Raw genomic sequence first — 18,494 nt, forward strand, 5'->3', positions numbered from 1 at the left:
TTCTTTTGAATTTCTTCTTTTCATTTCACTTTCTTTATCTTTTCCTCTGTCCTTCTCAATTTCTTTTTTACTTCAATTCTTCTGCCTACCTTTTTTTTTTTTTTGTATGGGGAATATACTACCTTGCTTTTTTTTTATTCTTTCCTATATTAGTTCTTTCTGATCACTACTCTTCCTCTTTCTTATTGCTGATACCTTTTGGACATTTCTTTCCTTTTTCTCTTTCACAGTTTAATTTGCTTGGCATTGTGTTACAACTTTTTGCTACTTTTAGCAAATGTGTTGGTGGAGCCACAAGATTTCCAGACCTTCCAGAAGTACCCCTGTTGACGGCATGTGTTAGCATGCTTTTTGTATACAAAACACCATGTAAATTATGGGCCTGAATAAGCCATCTGGTTATCCCTAAGGTCGCCATAACTAGGTTGTGCCATAATCTCAGATAAGATTTTTATGCAATATTTTTCTTGTTTTGATCAGGGGTCTGCAGAGACAATTGCTTGGAGGAGAGGAGGAGGTTGCTGTTGCTAACTGAAGTTTTCTATCATTTGCTCTGTAGAACTACACTCTTCCATTTCCATGCTTTTTGAGTTCCAATAATTAGTTTAGTTGGAGTAGAACAAAACTTTAGAACAGGGAGTTCTTGAACAATCACGGCTGGAATGAATAAGGCTTTACTTTTGTTTGTGTTTGTCTCAGTAATTAAAACGTTTGCTGGTTTTGACTGGGATGGAGTTAACTTCTTTAGTATTGAAATGAGGGTGTCAGTTCTTTCCCTATGATCTTTTAAACAAACTAATGGGACACAATAAGATTAAAATATGCTTTTCTTGCTCTATTTATACTCCCGTTTTCAAAATATTTAATAGTGTAGTAGTTTAAATTCTTCCTCTTGTTATTGTAGATGGCAGCACTCAAAGCTCACCTCGTTCCTGTTCTGCATTCACTATGGCCGTGGTTTTTAATAGACGACTCTTCAATGCAAATAGCTCTGCATATGCTTTGTGTCTACACTGCAAACTATCCTGCAGGTATAAGAGTCACTCCATGATGTAATTCATCAAAATATTTAACCAGAATAATTAAGACAGAAAAGCATAATAAAGGGAAAAGAATGTTTATTACTACCATAAGAGGAAAGTATAAAAGCACTGGTCCATCGAAGCCGATCAAGAGTTTTGATTTTAATACATTCAAGGCTATTGTTCAGATCCTGTTTCAGACTGTTGAATTTAGCAAGAGTGCAATTGTATTAAACGATTAAATAGCATTTAATTCAAATCATTATGTTTGAAGGTTACACTGAAAGTCCTGCCAAATTGAATAGTATACTGTAGAAATACTGCTCTAGGAATTCACTCACAGAGAATGGTGCATCAGTACCTTATACAGTTTGTACTTCAGCCTTTATTGAGAACATTCTGGTTTTGAAATATTCAATAATCTATTTGAGTATTAAATTTCCTCCATTTATTTATGCATAGAGCTCAGTAGCTTGTATTCAACTAAAGAATATTTTTCATAAGGATTCTCTTCTTCATTTGAGGAAACACTTTATTTCCATTGATGAGTAATTATGCCCAGTACTAGTAGCCTGTTCCCTTTTCTGGTATGAATTTGTCTCATTCCATATCTTGGTTATTGACTCAGGTAACGATTTGCTAGTGGCTTGAAGAGGCATATAAGTATCTGTTGATTTCTCCTTGTCAAGATACCGTAAAAAAGTTAGCATGGTTAAAATATATTAACTGAAAAGTCTCTCTTTTACCCTCTTTTTAAGTTAATGTCTCCAGACCTTAAATGAGCTTGTGATGCTTTTTTTTATAAAGACATTTTTTTAATGTGAACTGAAGAAAGGTCAACTATCTATTAGTTAACCACAGGATATAAATTTAAAATGTAATGTCCTGTGATGTACTGGAAATCAAGCAGAAGTTCTGATGCTCCTTCTTGTTTCTTAACTCTGAGTGACTCTGGGCTGCATTTTTGGTTTCCTTGCTAATAAGGGTAAATGGTTTTAGATTAATCATGTTTTTTCTTTCTGTTCAGAATAGTTGGCTTATGAGGTAACCCAGACTTACCTGCTCTGAACTGGTTAACCACTTCCCCTTAGTGTAGTCAGACAAAGAAATGCATGTAGATGTTTGTAACAGTTAGAAGCTGTCTCATTTTTATTTACTTTTGCCACGTAAGACGTTAACTGTTGTTGCAGATGGAAAATGCCACTAAATAAAAAGGTATATATGCATATTTCTGCACAAACATCATGTTGGTAACTTAGTTGTTCCCTCCCACTGTATTAGTTTGAGCTTGTAGCTCTGTAGCATGGGATTTGCATGCTACTGTGGTACAAGGCAATGACAAATGCAGACAGTGCTTTTATTTGTCAGAAAAGTATTTTAAGAAACTTATTAAACCCTTCAGATGTAGAGACCTCTTTTCCTGAACCAGTTTCAGAGGGTCCCTAATAGTTTCTAATAGTTTTATATTCTAAAATTTTATATTCTAAAACAGTTTTATAACGCCTTGGATGTTCTGGTTTTTAAAGAGACTTCCTGAGACAGAGCAACAACTTCTCTTTAATAGCAGAATCACCTCTTAGTTTCTAGAACAATAGAATAGTAGATGCGTATTCCAGTGAACTGCTACATCCAGCATGTTTCTATTTAAAGCATGTCCCATTGACTTCAGTGTTGTTCAAGGGAAAAACCCAATCCTTTCAAAAGTCCCATCTCAATCTTTTAGCTGTTAGACTGCTCTTTCTGTTGATTTCTTTTTTTTTTTTTTCCAATGTATACGTACATTTCTCATATGATAAAGGTTTCATTTCTTTAAGGTTGTGCTTCACTTTGTTGGGCCAGTGGTGGACAATCATCACTTCCGTCTGGACGAAGTGCAGCTGGCAATTCATTAATGCATAACATCTTGAAATTGGCTTCCCAAGTGTCAAACGATAACAGCCCAATTCAGCAGGTGGTCTTTTGTCTTCTTTCTAACCTTGCTCTGTCTCATGACTGTAAAGGCATTATTCAGAAGGTAAGTAAATAATATTATTGATTTTAGCAAAGTGATGGATGTATTTTCCTTTTTAATAAACCTTCACATTTCAATATGGAGTTTCCTGTGGTCATATAGAAATGCTTCTGTGGGAATCAAAGCCCTTGAGTCTTCTCAGTTAGTTGTGTTACTGTTCCCTAAGTGCACCGTGTAATTTGGTCGTATTCATAGTCTGGACAGAAACAGAATATGGAACTACACAATCTTTGCTAGAGCTTTTTATAACCTCTCAGTTTCAGTGGGGTGTAAAAATGTTAATACCCATATATATTGATAGCAATCACTAGTGGATCGTGAAAGTGAGCGTACAATAGAAAAAACTGCATGTGAGTAAACAAGAAATGAAACATTATATAAATCATTAGGTATACCGTGTGAAACATAATTGTTATAAAAATTACAGTTTTAGAGAAGGTGTCTTACATGTCAGTAATTGGCTGATAGGTAGAATTCTATTCTTACTAATGTAAGTATTGTATTATCCCTTTATAATTTAGATATTAAATGATCCTTACTCTATTTTATCAAATATTCTTTGAAAAATCTGTTTCTTTCAGATTTAACTTTGATAATTTAAATAAATTCACAACCTTGAGACAAACCATGTAGAAAGTCAACTATAATGGTGATATAATAAAACTAGCGAACAAAACAGAAATTATTAAAAGTTTCTTTATTTTTAGCATCTTTTACACTAGTTAAATAATTACAGCAATTTCTTTCAATTTACATTAATAATGTTCTGTGCTTGGACCTAATTACCTGTTAGAAAAGACAGGGGGGGAATACGATCTTTTTGTGGTGCTAATTATGTAAAATCTGGTCATACAGTTACAAAACTCCTGATACTCAAACTTTTTGATAGAAATGAAGAGTTTGAGATCTCTTCTATGGTAGCTGTTCCCTTCTGAGAATTGTTTTGGCTTTTGCTGTCTTCAGAGTTTTACCCTAGTGTGATAGTATTTAGTCTTCATTCTCCTGAGCTCTGCTTTCATAAGTGTAAGCAATGCTGAATTGCTAATTGCATCTGTGAAAATGAAATTACCAATATTATATTCATGTGAAGAAAACCACAATGAGTTTGTATACTGGATTGTTTGCTTTTGACCAGATGCCTGTATGTGTTTTCAAGGGTCAGTAAGGTTGGGAATATTTAGTCAAGGACTTTTTTTCATCGTAGGAATGTTATGTTAGAACATCTTGCTCTTGCAACTGGGGGATTGATTTTCTCCCTGCTCAGAATCTCCTTAAAGTGGAGGCAAACCCTGAGATTGGGAAGTGGTAGTGTATGCCATATCAATACACTGATCTTCTTCTTCAAAGCTTACAAAAATAGAGGGCAATACTATGGCTGCCAGTGAAGGGGGGGGGGTTACTATAGGTCCTTATGGGTCCCTTTCAGCTCATGATATTCTATGACACCTTTAACTTTGCTAATAGCGCAAGCAATAATAGATAAGGAATCAAGAATACATGAGGTAGGTAGTGCATTGATTCAGTTAAATTGCTTCTAGCTTATTCTTGGGCAGAAATGCTAAGTGCAAAGCAAAAAGCTTATGTAGTGGTGGCAATTAGCCTTTAAGGAAATATGTTGGGTCAACTTTTATGTGTCTACACTGCAAAAATTATTACAGAGGAAAATGTATTTTACCATATTAACTTTTTAACCAAGATGTGGATTCTTTTCCGTATGTAATTCTTTCAAAAATCCTTGATTAATAATAGGTTCCCTGAAATATGAAAGTGAAACATTAGTACTAGTTTTTGCTCAAGTATGCAGATTGGAATGTCAAACAGCAGTGAACAAACCATGGAATACTATAAATTCTAACATCCTTTTTCTTCCTTCTGACAGAGTAACTTCCTGCAGAACTTTTTGTCTCTTTCATTACCAAAAGGAAGTCATAAAAATCCCGGTAATGTGTCTACTCTTTGGCTAAAGCTGCTACTGAACATATCTTTTGGAGAAGATGGACAGCAGATGATCATGAAGATGAATGGTTTTTTAGACCAGATCGTGGAAATGTGTAACTACAAACACAAAAGCAGCCAACATCTAGCACTTCTCATTCTACATAACATATGTTTTAGTCCAGCTAGTAAACCAAAGATATTAGCTAATGGTAAGTATCTAAAAGGTATACAAGCTATTTTACTCTGAGAATATTGTGTTTTCCAGAATACCATGTTTTCATTGCAATTTGGGTTACTGACCAAAAACTCAATATTATTATTTAGAAAAGCATTTTCATAAAAATTATTTTTGTAGAAGTAATTGTAGAACATATATTTTTGCAGAAAAGCAATTTACATAAGAATATATAGCAAAAGGAAAATCAAATAAATAGTTTAAAAAAAATCAAGATTTATTGTGAGACTGATCATTTGAATATAGTAACACATGAATGAAAGAATTTTTTCATTTTTCTTAAACAGCTAGTTTTAAGCATACATTATTCAGTTACATAATTATGAACTTTTATCATTAAGTGAACAAGCAAACTTGAAAAGTCTCACTTCAGAGCAAGGCTAGGAAATTAAGGCACCTACAGTGGGGTGGCAAATATTTCTCATTGGTTACAAATCATCTACATAATAAGTACTAAGGAAAATAGAAACATCTTAATTTCGATCCTGATGTGGCTCTAATTGTGGCTACTGGGAGTTATGAAGCAGTTTCATGGTTTGCTTGGTCCCTATGCGTAGCTGATGGCTGTACATAGCATGCACGTTTTATTACTGATGGCTTAATTTTTTCTCATTGCTGTTTTTGTTTTGCTATATTCTTGTTAACATTTCTTTCAGTGTAGTCTGCCAATTTCATGAGCATATTTAAATGTAATTAATTTGATAATAAAGTTTCTGTAATTCCTCTGCCATACCAATACTCGTAATAGAAATAAATGTACTCCAAGAATCAAAACACTGAGACGTGTAAATATATTTGTGTGCTTTTGATGATGTTTTCTAGATGAATTTTTTTTCATTTTTCTCATTAGACAAAGCGATCGCAGTACTGTCTGCCTGTTTGGAAAGTGATAGTTGTGCTGTTCAGAGAATAGGAGCAGCTTCACTTTGGGCTTTGCTTCACAACTATCAGAAGGTTAGTATTTGAGAAATACTTGAAAAAATTGTAATGTTAATTTTATTATGCTGTAAGCAATACAGTAACCTTTAAGTAAATAAAAATAAAGTTTACAGCAGCAGTTCAATTTTATTGTTTTAATCACATAGCTGCTCAGGCTAGGAGGTTAAACAACATAGTAAGGAAGCAGCTTGCCCCCTGTGATTTGTGATTGCTTATATAAATGCAATCTGTGTGGTGATACAGTCAGATGCTAATTCTAAAATTCCTGCATCTCATGTTCTGCTGCATTATTGTCATTTTCTAAACTTTGCTATTAAAGTGTGAGCACGTGGGGAAGAAAGTCAAGTCATTGTACTTTGTGTGTTTGTGTGTGCTACAGGCAAAAGTGACTTTGAAGAATCCATCAATAAGGAGAAGAATAGATGAGGCTTATTCTTTAGTGAAGAAAAGTAAGTCTTAGTTCCAACTAATGCCAATTCTGTATTTTTTCATCCAGTAGATCATTAATAAAGTTCAATTTATATCATCACAGTAAGTTTTTGTTGTGCTACAAGTTTTTGAAAGGATACTTTGTCTCTAAAATCATAAGTAGTAATATGCTTCATGGTTAGGCATTTTACAGATATAGAAAAATGCCTCTTGGTTAACAAATTATAAATAAGACCTCAGGTAATTGCTAAGGTTAGTTTGTAAGAATAGGTCTGGTGGTGCTTGCAGCAAAATGCTTTCTTTGCACAGTACACTTCTGTGTTAATTCTTAAATTGAGTGATGAGAAAAATTGTTCGTTTAGCATTGACTTTGCTCAACCGTGCTCAACCTCACTGCATTCAACGACACAAAGAAGAGGTCAGAACAGATCATTGTGGTAGTCTTAAAATACTGTACCGTGAGTTAGCTGACTTTCTGAAAGCCTGAGATTTTTGCTGAAGTAACTGAACATAACTATCGTTTGAATAGCTGTTATACAATAGGTTTGTATCTTCAGCTCAAGAATGTTAATTTTGAAAGATGTTCAAACACTGGTCTGTAGCTGGAGTTTCAGGAGCCAATAATGGATTTATTGGTTGGTAGTCACATCAAGGCTCTGATCTTGCAAAAACGTGCAAATGTTTCATTTTAAGCCAATGAGTTTTCCTACTGATTTTAATTGCTGTACTAATTGAGATGTACTCAAATAGGTTTATCAACTGGGGGGCTTGTGATACCAAGTTCCAATAGTATTTTGCTCAACAGAATTGCCACAAAATCTCTGCCTACATTGAACATTCTTTGTCGGTATCCAAATAAGGAGACGTATTTTTGCTAGAACATCTCATGATAAATATTCCTGTACCCTGACTTCCTGTCACCCAAATCCATTGATTTTGTCAATGTACTGTTGTTTCAAACTCGTCCTTTACTAAATCAACCATTAAACATAACATCATGCAACATTTCATATATTGATTGTGTGTTAACAGATAAGTTTGTATTGTTCTTTATCGCATAACTGCCACTGATAAGAGGCTTCGAAATATTAGGTTGAATCAACAAGGTAGAAATACGCATCTTCTGCAAATGAGCACCTTGTAGCTTTGATCCCTATTTATTTATGTACTACTTTAGAACATAAAGTCCCAGACTGAACGATTGATTTTTAATTCAATAAGCATTTAAATATCAAAATATTGAGTATGAAAGATTTTATGCAACTGTAATTGTTACAGTTCACAATCATGTGAAGTTATCTCTGTTTTCCTGCATGAAGGCTCTCAAGCAGCCAGCCCTAATAAAGCTTTGATCACTTTACAGTGATAATTGGGCTAAAATGGTAGATTGTTCTTCTGAGTTGAAGTGGGGGAGTTTTTCAACATGTCTATTGTTATTTTTCATTTCCCCCTTTGTCCTACCCAAGGAGAAGTTTTGGCAGGAACAAGGCATGAGCTCATTGTAACATAGCATAATCAAAAGGCTGTTTTCACTTTATTTGTTACAACTAAGTGAGGGCTTAGAAAGCTGTGGAAAAAACCTAGCCTTTAAAACCAAAAACAAACAAAACCCTCAGACTTTGCAACATAAAGTATTTGTACTTGATTTACTACCTGTAACGTAGAGGTTAAGATCATAAAATAGCATGAATTCTAGTGAGGCATTTGATGTGATCTTTGAAAAAATAATTTTGTATTAAGAATGAACTAGAAGTTCAAATCTTTTTTTTTTTTCTTCCTTTTAGCTACTCCACAGCCAGAAGAAAATGAGCTACATGCCTACCATTTAAAATGCTTAGAGAATGTAGTGCAGCTTCTCGATTCTTAATGATCATCAGATGACTTCTCCTGTTGAAATTGGACAGCTTACTCAATGGCAGCCTGAAATATTAAGGAAACACTTCTAATTTATGGATTGTGGCAGCAGAATACATGCTGTGGAAGAAATTTACTAAACCTTTGAGGAAGGAGTTCATCACTTTGAACCAAAGAAATTGCACTAAATGTGGTTCAAAGTATTTGTACTGTAATCCCAATGGGAAATTATAATGATGCTACTATGTAAAGTATGTACACAGAAGAAGGAATGTACAGATGAAAAGGATGTGAAAAATCAGTAATTTTCTTAAATTACACGTTGAAATTGTTACTGTAAAGTGTTAGAATTGCTGTTTTGGATTGGTCTTAATAAAGTTTTTTTTAAATTGAGATCAGCATTTGTTGTCAGTGGATTGTAATTTTAATGTTGCGGATGTGCACAGGTGCATACTTAGATTTGAGAACTGAAAATTCTGGCAGTCACGGTGTGTTATACCTGTTTGGTATATAACATCAACACGTGTGTGTTAGTTTTGAAGGAGTTTTCAGTTCCACCTGCTACATTTTTTTAAAGATTCTAACAATTGAAAAGCTGTCAGGTACTGATATTACAGGTGGCAGTTATGTTTATATAGCAGTTTATTCAGAATGTGGGGTATGTGCATCAGTTTTAGTTACAACACTGTAGAAAATATTTGAGACACAATCTGTTGGTTTCCAATTTATAAACACTTCAAATGTTTTCCTTGAAGTAAAAGGCAGGCTCTAATCCAGGCCTGTGTTTTCTTTGAACTGCTCCTATGTAACTATTGTCATAAGTTTTTCAGTATTCTGTGCTAAATGAGTTTGAGAGAAAAATATTTAAACATTGATGACTAAACACATGACAGCCGTATTAATTGTGCTTCTGAAATGTCTAGCAGGGTGTTTAAATTTCCCTCAAGGCATACAGTTTTGTGTTATGGCAGGGACAGATAAAAGTGAGTAAATAGAATCATAGAATCGTTATGGTTAGAAGAGACTTTTAAGATCAAGTCCAACCATTAAACTAGCAGTGCCAAGTTACTACCAAACCATGTCCCTCGGCACCACATCTGCATATGTAGTGATATGACGAGGGGGAATGGCTTTAAACTGGAAGAGGGCAGGTGTAGATTAAACATGAGGAAGAAATTTTTCACTGTGAGGGTGGTAAGGCACTGGAAGAGGTTGCCCAGAGAGGTTGTTGAGGCCCCATCCCTGGAGGTGTTCAAGGCCAAGCTGGAGGTGGCCTTGGGCAACCTGGTCTAGTGAGAGGTGTCCCTGCCTATGGCAGGGGGGTTGGAACTCGATGATCTTCAAGGTCCTTTCCAACCTAAACCATTCTATGATTCTATGATCTTTTAAATATTTCCAGGGATGGTGACTCAGCCACATTGCTGGGCAGCATACTCCAATGCTTGACAACCCTTTCAGGGAAGAATTTTTTCCTAATAACCAATCTAAGAAAGCAAAATGGAAAGCAAAACTTAGGTAGCACCTCTAAAAGAGTTGTAGCAAGGCCATGTTTACCTGTAATTAGCCTTTTCTTCCTAACCAGGTGATGAAAGCGTTTTCCACGGACTGAGGGGATTTTCTTGTTTGTTTGTTTAGTGATGCTTATAAATAATGCATGACTTGATATTACTCAATTGACATAAGCGCGATGCTTATAGTGGCTGGAGTAAATCATTACTAGAAATGTAATTATTGGCTAACCTCCCAGTCCTCCACCAAACAAAACGCATGGATAGACCACCAGAGCCTGATTTTTATTTTTTTTTTCCCAATTGATACATTTCATAATTCTTGTAACCGGCTAAGCGGTTGTTAAGTCTGTCATGCTCGTCCCATTGTGTCGCAGAAGAGGAAGCTGCAGGGCAGGAGAATGCTCCACGACAGACAGCGATTGCTGTCGGGGCTTGGTGGAGTTTTCTTCCCCTCAGACTAGTGAGTGCCAATTCTCTGCAGTGACTTCTGTTTCAGCATACTCGGCCCCGACGAGTTGTCTTGTAAATCAGGTTGTAAGTCAAAATGCAGATTGTTTGCCAGTTTGCTTTCTTTTTCAGAGACACAAATAAATGAGAGCACTTAATGCCAAATTAATTCCAATGGAAGTAACCACTCAGCAAGGGTGGCGAGAGCTCTTTTGAGGTGTAGAAATGCATGTGGATCTAGTGAGGTAAAATAGGGCTACGTAGTTGAATGACTTCATTAAATGCAAATCCAATATAATAGGAACATAGAAGAACTGGATGCTTGTTTTCTATTAAACATTTCTATTTTACTGAGCCGTACAAATTCGTGAAGAAATTACTCATATTGAAAAATCCAGATAAATTGCTAAGCCATTTGTTGTTACAGTAAGCCTTAGTGCAAGTGCTGTGTTTATCCCAAAATGAGCATGGATCTAACCACTATTTTCTCAGTATTTTGCAATGGTGGGAAGCAACTGTAGCGATGGCATAAGTAAATACTTCTGTTTGGTGTTGCTCCTCAGGAAAATCAAAACAATTTTTTGCCTCTAAAGGCACGAACATCCAATCTCTATATTGACTTTGTGTACAAAGTCTTCACAGAATAGTTAAAACTTTTCTCCTTTATGATTAAGGAAAGAGGAATTTATTTATTTATTTATTTATTTATTTATTTATTTATTTAAAGGACGGCACTTTCTTCATTACCTTTCCCCTCAAAAACTGGGGACATACAGCAGCTGCATCCTATCTCCCTGCATGTTAATAAAGAGGTGGGTTATAAAACGTAAATGACCCTATAATTTCTGTTCACCAGCACTTAGACTAGCACAATTAGCCTCACAATAGCCTTTAGTCTTAATAGCTTTCATGAAGGAAAACTAAAATATTGAGACCTCATTCACAGGTAAACCTAATTTCAGAATTTTGGAGATACATCTTTTTCAAGGATGTGGTATTTATCCTGTTTTGGTTTTCAAAGAAAATGAAATCCTAAAATACCTTCAAATTTTGAGAGCTGTAAACTCATTTCTTATCCTACAGAGGAAACCACAATTAAAGTGGAGTTGGATTACCTGAACAGACTACAGAATTTAAAAGGTCATATTCAGCATGCCTCTAGTTTCTCTAATGAAAAAGCATGGCCAGGCAAGCTAGGAGTCTCTTGAAACACAATTACCATTTGCACGAACTGCAGATATATTATGCTCTTACTTGGCTGCTTTATCTTTTATGATAAGTTTGTAATCAAGAAAGAAGTTATTTTAAATTCAAAAGAGGTATGTACATAAAATCCACTACAAATGAGGCTTTCAGATTTTTCAAGACTGATGCGTCATCTATTGCATGCTCAAAACTTTCAAAGAAATAATTTTCGCTTGAGTGGTAAAAAATGGTGGATTAAACTTAAATCATTTAGTTTTGATTGTGTGTGTGTGTTCATGCAAATAGACACCTTAAGTCATGACTTGCTGATGAATTTTTCAAACCTTTGAGTTTGATTTTCAAGCCTACTTGAACATTCTCAAGAAAAGATTTAATTTATGAGAAAGGCACCATTTTTTTTTGCTTTTCCAGCAATTTAGAACTGTGGGTTCTCCTCACTCAGTCATAGCAACTACTCAGCTCCTGCTGGAGTTTTTCATTGGTTCCTCTCCATATCAAACTTGCAATTTACAGGTTTCCGGCTTCAGTGGAAGGATGGAGCAGTATGGACCAGACTGGGGAGGGGAATTTTCTGTACTGAGACTTTTCTATACTGAGACTGACCCTAACCCTAACCCTAACCCTAACCTAGCTTTTAGATACGGATTTCCCTTCACAGCAAAGTAGAAGTTACTGTGACAGCTTCTCAAATCTGATTGTCCTTCAGAGAACTGTTTTACCATCTTCTAGGGGAAAAAAATAATCGGTTAGCAGACACGTGAAGATTGCTGTCCTCTAGGGTGTCTAGGGACACTCTATAGTACACTTCAGGTTTCTTCTGGTTGTAAAAAAAATGTGATCCCTTCAAACCTTTTCCCCCAGATGGGCTCCTAGAGTAATCATTGACAGCTACAGCGCTGTGAGAGCAGACATACTACCACTGCTTTAGAAGAGACAGAGGGAGTTAAGTATAATTTCACAGCACCTCAATCCTTTTTAGCTCACCTTTTGCCTCCTGCCAGGCTGTAGAAGACGTGTGTTCTTCATTTATGACCTCCTCCTCATTTTTTTGGTGATTACCTGACCTCATTCAGCAATTCCGCATGGCCCCGGGGCATTCCCAAAAGCTGGCGCGTCTCCCTGTCGTGTAACTCAGAAGGGTTTGGCCCCATGGGTGAAGGTCAGCCTGTGCCCTCTGGCCTCAGTGCCAGCTACTCTTGGGCACGTCTTTTTTAATGACTCGTGTTTTAGGTGTTGAAAACTAACAGTAAGGGTTTTAACAATTCAGTTTGGTATTCAGCTGCACGTTCCCCCTGCCAACCTGATCTCAGCCACCACAAATTTTTCAAGAAAAAAACAGTGTGGAAGCTGGTCCCGTTTTCACTGGAAGCGGAGATTCTCAGAGTACGTGCTTTCCTGCATTAAAAACGGAGAGTTTCAGTGTGTTTTGGATTTATAGCAACCAAACGTGCGCAGGTTCACAAAGGTGCTTATTCTTCATAAACACATGGACCAATTCTGAATGATCAATCTGGACGTTAGGTCGTCATTCCAGCTTCTGGATCGCTTGCCAACAGAACTATGAAGTTTTACATTTTTAGAGCCTGTTTAGTACACTTGTGCAAGTCTTTGCTGAGAAGAAATGTGACTTTAATAGAAATCAATACTGCATATGATATAATCTTATTCAAAATTGAAATGTTGGGAGGCAGTTGGGAGTTAGAAGGGTTTTTAGTAAATACCTGATGGAGCTGTTTGGAAACAAGCTCGTTTTATGTTCCACAAAGTTATTACATTTCTTTTCCACTTCAGCTGAAAATGATCTATTTTACAAAGAAATCTCAGGAGACTCATAAATAGATTCTTGATTAATATTAATTATTAATATTTTATGGGTTTTATTTTTATGTATTTTTAAGGTGATTTTAACTTTTTTAGAGAATTCCAATAAATTTTGAGTAACTTCAATGCTAGTGTTTTCCTGCTTCTATTCTGCCTCTTTTCCTTTGATTTGGATTACTGACACACCATTATCTATGTTTTAGATCCACTAATGCATTATTTAGAGTGTAAAAATGTAAATTCTTCTGAACGGCAATTTAATCAAATACATGAATCTTGAATTTGATTTGGCATTTCTGATTCTTCTCAATATGAACAATTATGCCATTTAAATTATCTGTCATTGTTATCAAACTAGTTTGAAATATAATGTTGATTTTTTCAAATTAAAATTTTTTTTTAATTAAATCATAGAACATTTATTGAAAAGTATATGCATGATTACAGTTTTTTATTGCTCTTTATTTTTTTCTAAACAGCATCTGTTGTTTCTTTACTTTCCCCAACTTAAGACCAACACTCTTGTGGTTTTCGTGAAATCTCAGAGGTTAACAGTAATTCCTGCTACGAAATGTAACTGATGATTTCCGAGAAGCTAGCAGGTGTCTGTTGGTTTGTGGTTTTACAAAGGGCGGGTGATGCACACAAGCCCCTTTTGGTATTTTTGACCTGTCAGAGATATGCCTCTGCAAAAAAAACCAAAAACTTTGCTAACTTTGCTCCCTTTGTTTGCAAATCCAGTGCAAGAAATTATCACGTTAAATAGTTGTGACAAATATCTGTCACAAGGGAAGATGTTTTATTAATGCTAAATTGTGCATATTAACAATGGTGCAACCTTCAAAGTACTCTACCCAAATGTATCACTGCATGCAGTGCTTTAACCTGCGAGCAAGATTTCTTGATGTTGGAATACTTGTTTAATAACCATTTTGTAGTGAACAAAACATTTACAATGTAGAATCTGATGTAGCTGATTAGACACAGTCTTTGATCACCTTATTTACTTGGATGCTGTGAGACTTTAAGGTATATGGTGGGGAAAAAAACCCAACACAACAGGTCAAAAAAAGATCACCTGTGTGCTTGTTTTAGATCCAGGATTAATAAATGTGTGTTATTAAAAACTTGCTAGCCAATTTAGAAGAGGTCTGCTAACTGAGTTTAACAAGAAGATAAAGGAAGATAAAGTCTCCTCGGTTTAATTTCCTGTGTTAGGTCTGCATCGCAGCCTGCTACTGCCTTCAGAGACCACTTCGTGTGGCTTAGTGCCAATCATTAAACCAAACGATAAACCAAAACCTGAAAAATATTGAGGAGAAAAAAAAACCCAAAACACCAAAACAAGATGAAAAAAAACACACCTCTTTCAAAGCTTTTTTGAGAGAATACAGTTGTCAATACCCAGGTGAGCTGAGAAAGACGCACTCTCAACTGAGGTAATGGCAACCAACGTGCTAGCGTCAGAATAGCAGTACTCATCACATAAATCCAAATTTAGTCTGCGTTGTAGAAAAGCTCAAAGTGCTTCCGCTTCAAAAGTGGATTTCACCAAATCAGAAAATGGGAAAATTGTCTTTCCTCTGGGTTGTCGTTTCAGGACTCTCTGTAATTGAGGATTTGCAGAGGGCCGTTTTCCCATCGCTGTGGCAGCTGGAATGTGACTCACTCCTCCTTCTCAGCTGGAGCTTTTCTTGCCCATCAGGAGATTTCTCCAGAAAGGTGTCTTCCAGAGCTGAGTAACAGCTCCTGAATAAAAATTTTGAGTTGCTTTCAATTAAAGCTACTTTATCTGAATTTCGAGCCTTACTGAACCTGGAATTTGGTGAATCCTGAGGCACCTGCTTTGGTGCCCTTATGATCAGTCTCTCTGCATTTTGAAAGTTTTTCATAAATGGCAAATAACCCTGAAGTTTCAAGGGCTGACACAAGCTTCTCCTGGGCTGACACAGCTAGAAGCTGGAGCAGCCAGCAGGGAGGAGGCTGAGATTTTGGGGCTCTACAAAGCCTGCGGCTGCCTGTGAGCCTGGGGGATCCCCCTCCCGCCCCTTCTGCGCCCTGTGCTGGGTGGGGGCAAAGTCAGCAGCCAAAACAAAAAGAATTACTTGAAAGTGGGTGGTGATGTTCAGTGTAAAACTAATAATGATTTCCAAAAATCTTTCCTTCCTTATTTTTTGAATTTAACATTTATAGGAGAAAAAATATTTCTGCTCACTTTGGGTGTTGGTTGACAGTAATTTTCTGGTGCATTTTTTCCATTTATTGCATTTATCATACATGAGGAGCCTCCCTTCCCCACGATTTGAATAAACCAACTATTTCTATACAGTTTTAAATGGAAGAATGACTGAGGCCGAAGTCAGAAAAATGCCTTTGAATTTTATTTTTAAAGCTGACTTTCTTAGTGACAGGAAGTTTGCATCCCGTAAGAATAAAAACAAGAAAAAATTGTAGCAGAGCAATGGATTGTAAGGGTTTGTATTCTTCCATTGATATTATTCTCTACGTGGTTAAACATGCAGTTTAACATTGTGGTTTTTATCCAGTATGCCTTTAAAAACTTTTCATGACAGAACAACGAGCATGGAAAAAAAATTGTTACGGATGTAAAAACAACTGATTTTAAGAAGCCAAAGACCATAAAATCAATAGAAAAATCTAACTTTCGGTGATGTTGGACTAGGTCCCAGCAGGCAAAATGTTACTGTACGGACAAATTCACTAGGGAATATAGCAGGAATTGAGGTCAAAATGTAATCACCCAGAATGTAGCTCTTCAGGGTGGATTATTTTATTCTGCCTCTGAACTGAAACATCTCTTAACGGTAATAAATCTCCTTATCCTGTGCTGGGAGTGTATTTGCAATAATGTACCAGAATAAAGATCCTTAACAGCCTACACATTTTTTCATATGACTGTTTAAAATATTCTGTGTTCTTTTCCCCAACATACTGACATAATTTTATTTTCAATTAGAGGTAAAATGGCCAACTGGAAATAGTGATAGATGACAAGTGCTAAACCAAGGGTTTGAAATCTAACTGAAACTGTATGTTTAAAACAAAAAAAAAAAAAAAAAAAAAAAAAAGAGAGAGAGAGAAAAAGAAATAGCATAACAGGTAAAAGAGCCCGATATTGTAGCAAATAAGTTCAAAAACCCACAGCTATAAACACTTGTGAAAACGGCAGCTATCTGTGCCATCATAGTTTGTTAGAATTTCATATGTTTGATCGTCCTTTCCTTTCCTTTCCTTTCCTTTCCTTTCCTTTCCTTTCCTTTCCTTTCCTTTCCTTTCCTTTCCTTTCCTTTCCTTTCCTTTCCTTTCCCTTCCCTTCCCTTCCCTTCCCTTCCCTTCCCTTCCCTTCCCTTCCCTTCCCTTCCCTTCCCTTCCCTTCCCTTCCCTTCCCTTCCCTTCCCTTCCCTTCCCTTCCCTTCCCTTCCCTTCCCTTCCCTTCCCTTCCCTTCCCTTCCCTTCCCTTCCCTTCCCTTCCCTTCCCTTCCCTTCCCTTCCCTTCCCTTCCCTTCCCTTCCCTTCCCTTCCCTTCCCTTCCCTTCCCTTCCCTTCCCTTCCCTTCCCTTCCCTTCCCTTCCCTTCCCTTCCCTTCCCTTCCCTTCCCTTCCCTTCCCTTCCCTTCCCTTCCCTTCCCTTCCCTTCCCTTCCCTTCCCTTCCCTTCCCTTCCCTTCCCTTCCCTTCCCTTCCCTTCCCTTCCCTTCCCTTCCCTTCCCTTCCCTTCCCTTCCCTTCCCTTCCCTTCCCTTCCCTTCCCTTCCCTTCCCTTCCCTTCCCTTCCCTTCCCTTCCCTTCCCTTCCCTTCCCTTCCCTTCCCTTCCCTTCCCTTCCCTTCCCTTCCCTTCCCTTCCCTTCCCTTCCCTTCCCTTCCCTTCCCTTCCCTTCCCTTCCCTTCCCTTCCCTTCCCTTCCCTTCCCTTCCCTTCCCTTCCCTTCCCTTCCCTTCCCTTCCCTTCCCTTCCCTTCCCTTCCCTTCCCTTCCCTTCCCTTCGTGTTTAGCAATGATCTATTTAAGGTGTATTCCATTGCTGCATTTCAGAAAACTTTTGTTGAACCTCACCTCTGAATTGCAATCAAAGCACTTAACAATCAGTCAACAGATTTTGTGCCAACCACTTTAATGTTGGATCTTTTTATACTAACATTGTTACAGTACTATAAGGTCAGCTTTTTTTATACAAGTGTAACAATATCATTCTTAACTCTCTTACAAACATACTCCATAAAGTTGACTTCCGTGTGTATATTCACCTTCCCATATGTGAATGAAACCATAAGTAATGAATAAACAAGATTTTTTGTTGGTACCAATGCACCTACCTGTGCAAGGGAGATGGCATTACTCTCACCATGGCAGTGGAAAGGTACGAGTTTCATGCACAGCAAGGCCCTTGATCTTTTCCATAGAAAGTAAAGTGAATATACGATGACTTACTTTGGAAGTTCTTTATTTCTTCTCCTTAAAAAGGCCCCATTCTGCCAGTCTCCTACACTCTGATAGTAGTTCTTTTTGAGTTTAGTTTGTATTTTTCTATCTATTCTTTTGATTTCACAGGAAATAGCACAGCCTATTTTAGAATAACAGATAATTGGATGCAGAGGGTGAAATGGTGTGCAAGCCCACCACCAGCTTCTGTCTCGGACAAACCGCGACCAGCTCGCCCATCTCTGAAGCCGGGCTGGCGGCCTTACGGGGCAATGAGTACAGTTTTGTGCTTCAATTCTCTCTTGCAATCAGTGCATGCTACCGCTACATTCAAAAGGAGTTAATTTCTTTGTACAGAGGTTCCCCCCCAGAAGAAGTAAAACCTATGTTTTGGTGAAGTCACTGGAAATGCCTTACTTGGTAGCTAACAATGCTAATGATAAGGTTTGTTTTGTTTCATTTAGTTTTATTTCATTTCCTGGGGTTTTCATTGGATATATTGGTACACCAAACATGACAGCCTTTTTCAAATGCAGCAGAAGGCCATGTAAGTGTCAGAAATTTCTGTTAGCAGAAGTAATTAACACTGTCAAAATATTTTCAGAAAAGCAGACCGAGAACTATTTAAGATGCTTTTGATGCTA

At 36.9% G+C, this 18,494-nt stretch overlaps 1 protein-coding gene across 1 annotated transcript in view; it reads left to right on the forward strand.

The window, feature by feature from the left end:
* The window catches only part of RTTN (rotatin), a gene marked incomplete at its 5' end in the record, with an annotated part of 96,930 nt that extends 88,109 nt beyond the window's left edge, over positions 1 to 8,821 (forward strand). Inside the window, 6 exons of the mRNA XM_082479876.1 lie at positions 905 to 1,031; positions 2,837 to 3,036; positions 4,913 to 5,180; positions 6,057 to 6,160; positions 6,525 to 6,594; positions 8,359 to 8,821. Of these exons, the coding sequence (XP_082336002.1) occupies positions 905 to 1,031; positions 2,837 to 3,036; positions 4,913 to 5,180; positions 6,057 to 6,160; positions 6,525 to 6,594; positions 8,359 to 8,441 (852 nt within the window). The 3' untranslated portion in view covers positions 8,442 to 8,821. The remainder of the gene's footprint in view (positions 1 to 904; positions 1,032 to 2,836; positions 3,037 to 4,912; positions 5,181 to 6,056; positions 6,161 to 6,524; positions 6,595 to 8,358) is intronic.
* Between the last annotated feature and the right edge of the window lie 9,673 nt (positions 8,822 to 18,494).

This window comes from Vanellus vanellus, assembly GCF_965231255.1.
Source record: "Vanellus vanellus genome assembly, chromosome: 2".
NCBI classification, from domain to species: Eukaryota; Metazoa; Chordata; class Aves; order Charadriiformes; family Charadriidae; genus Vanellus; species Vanellus vanellus.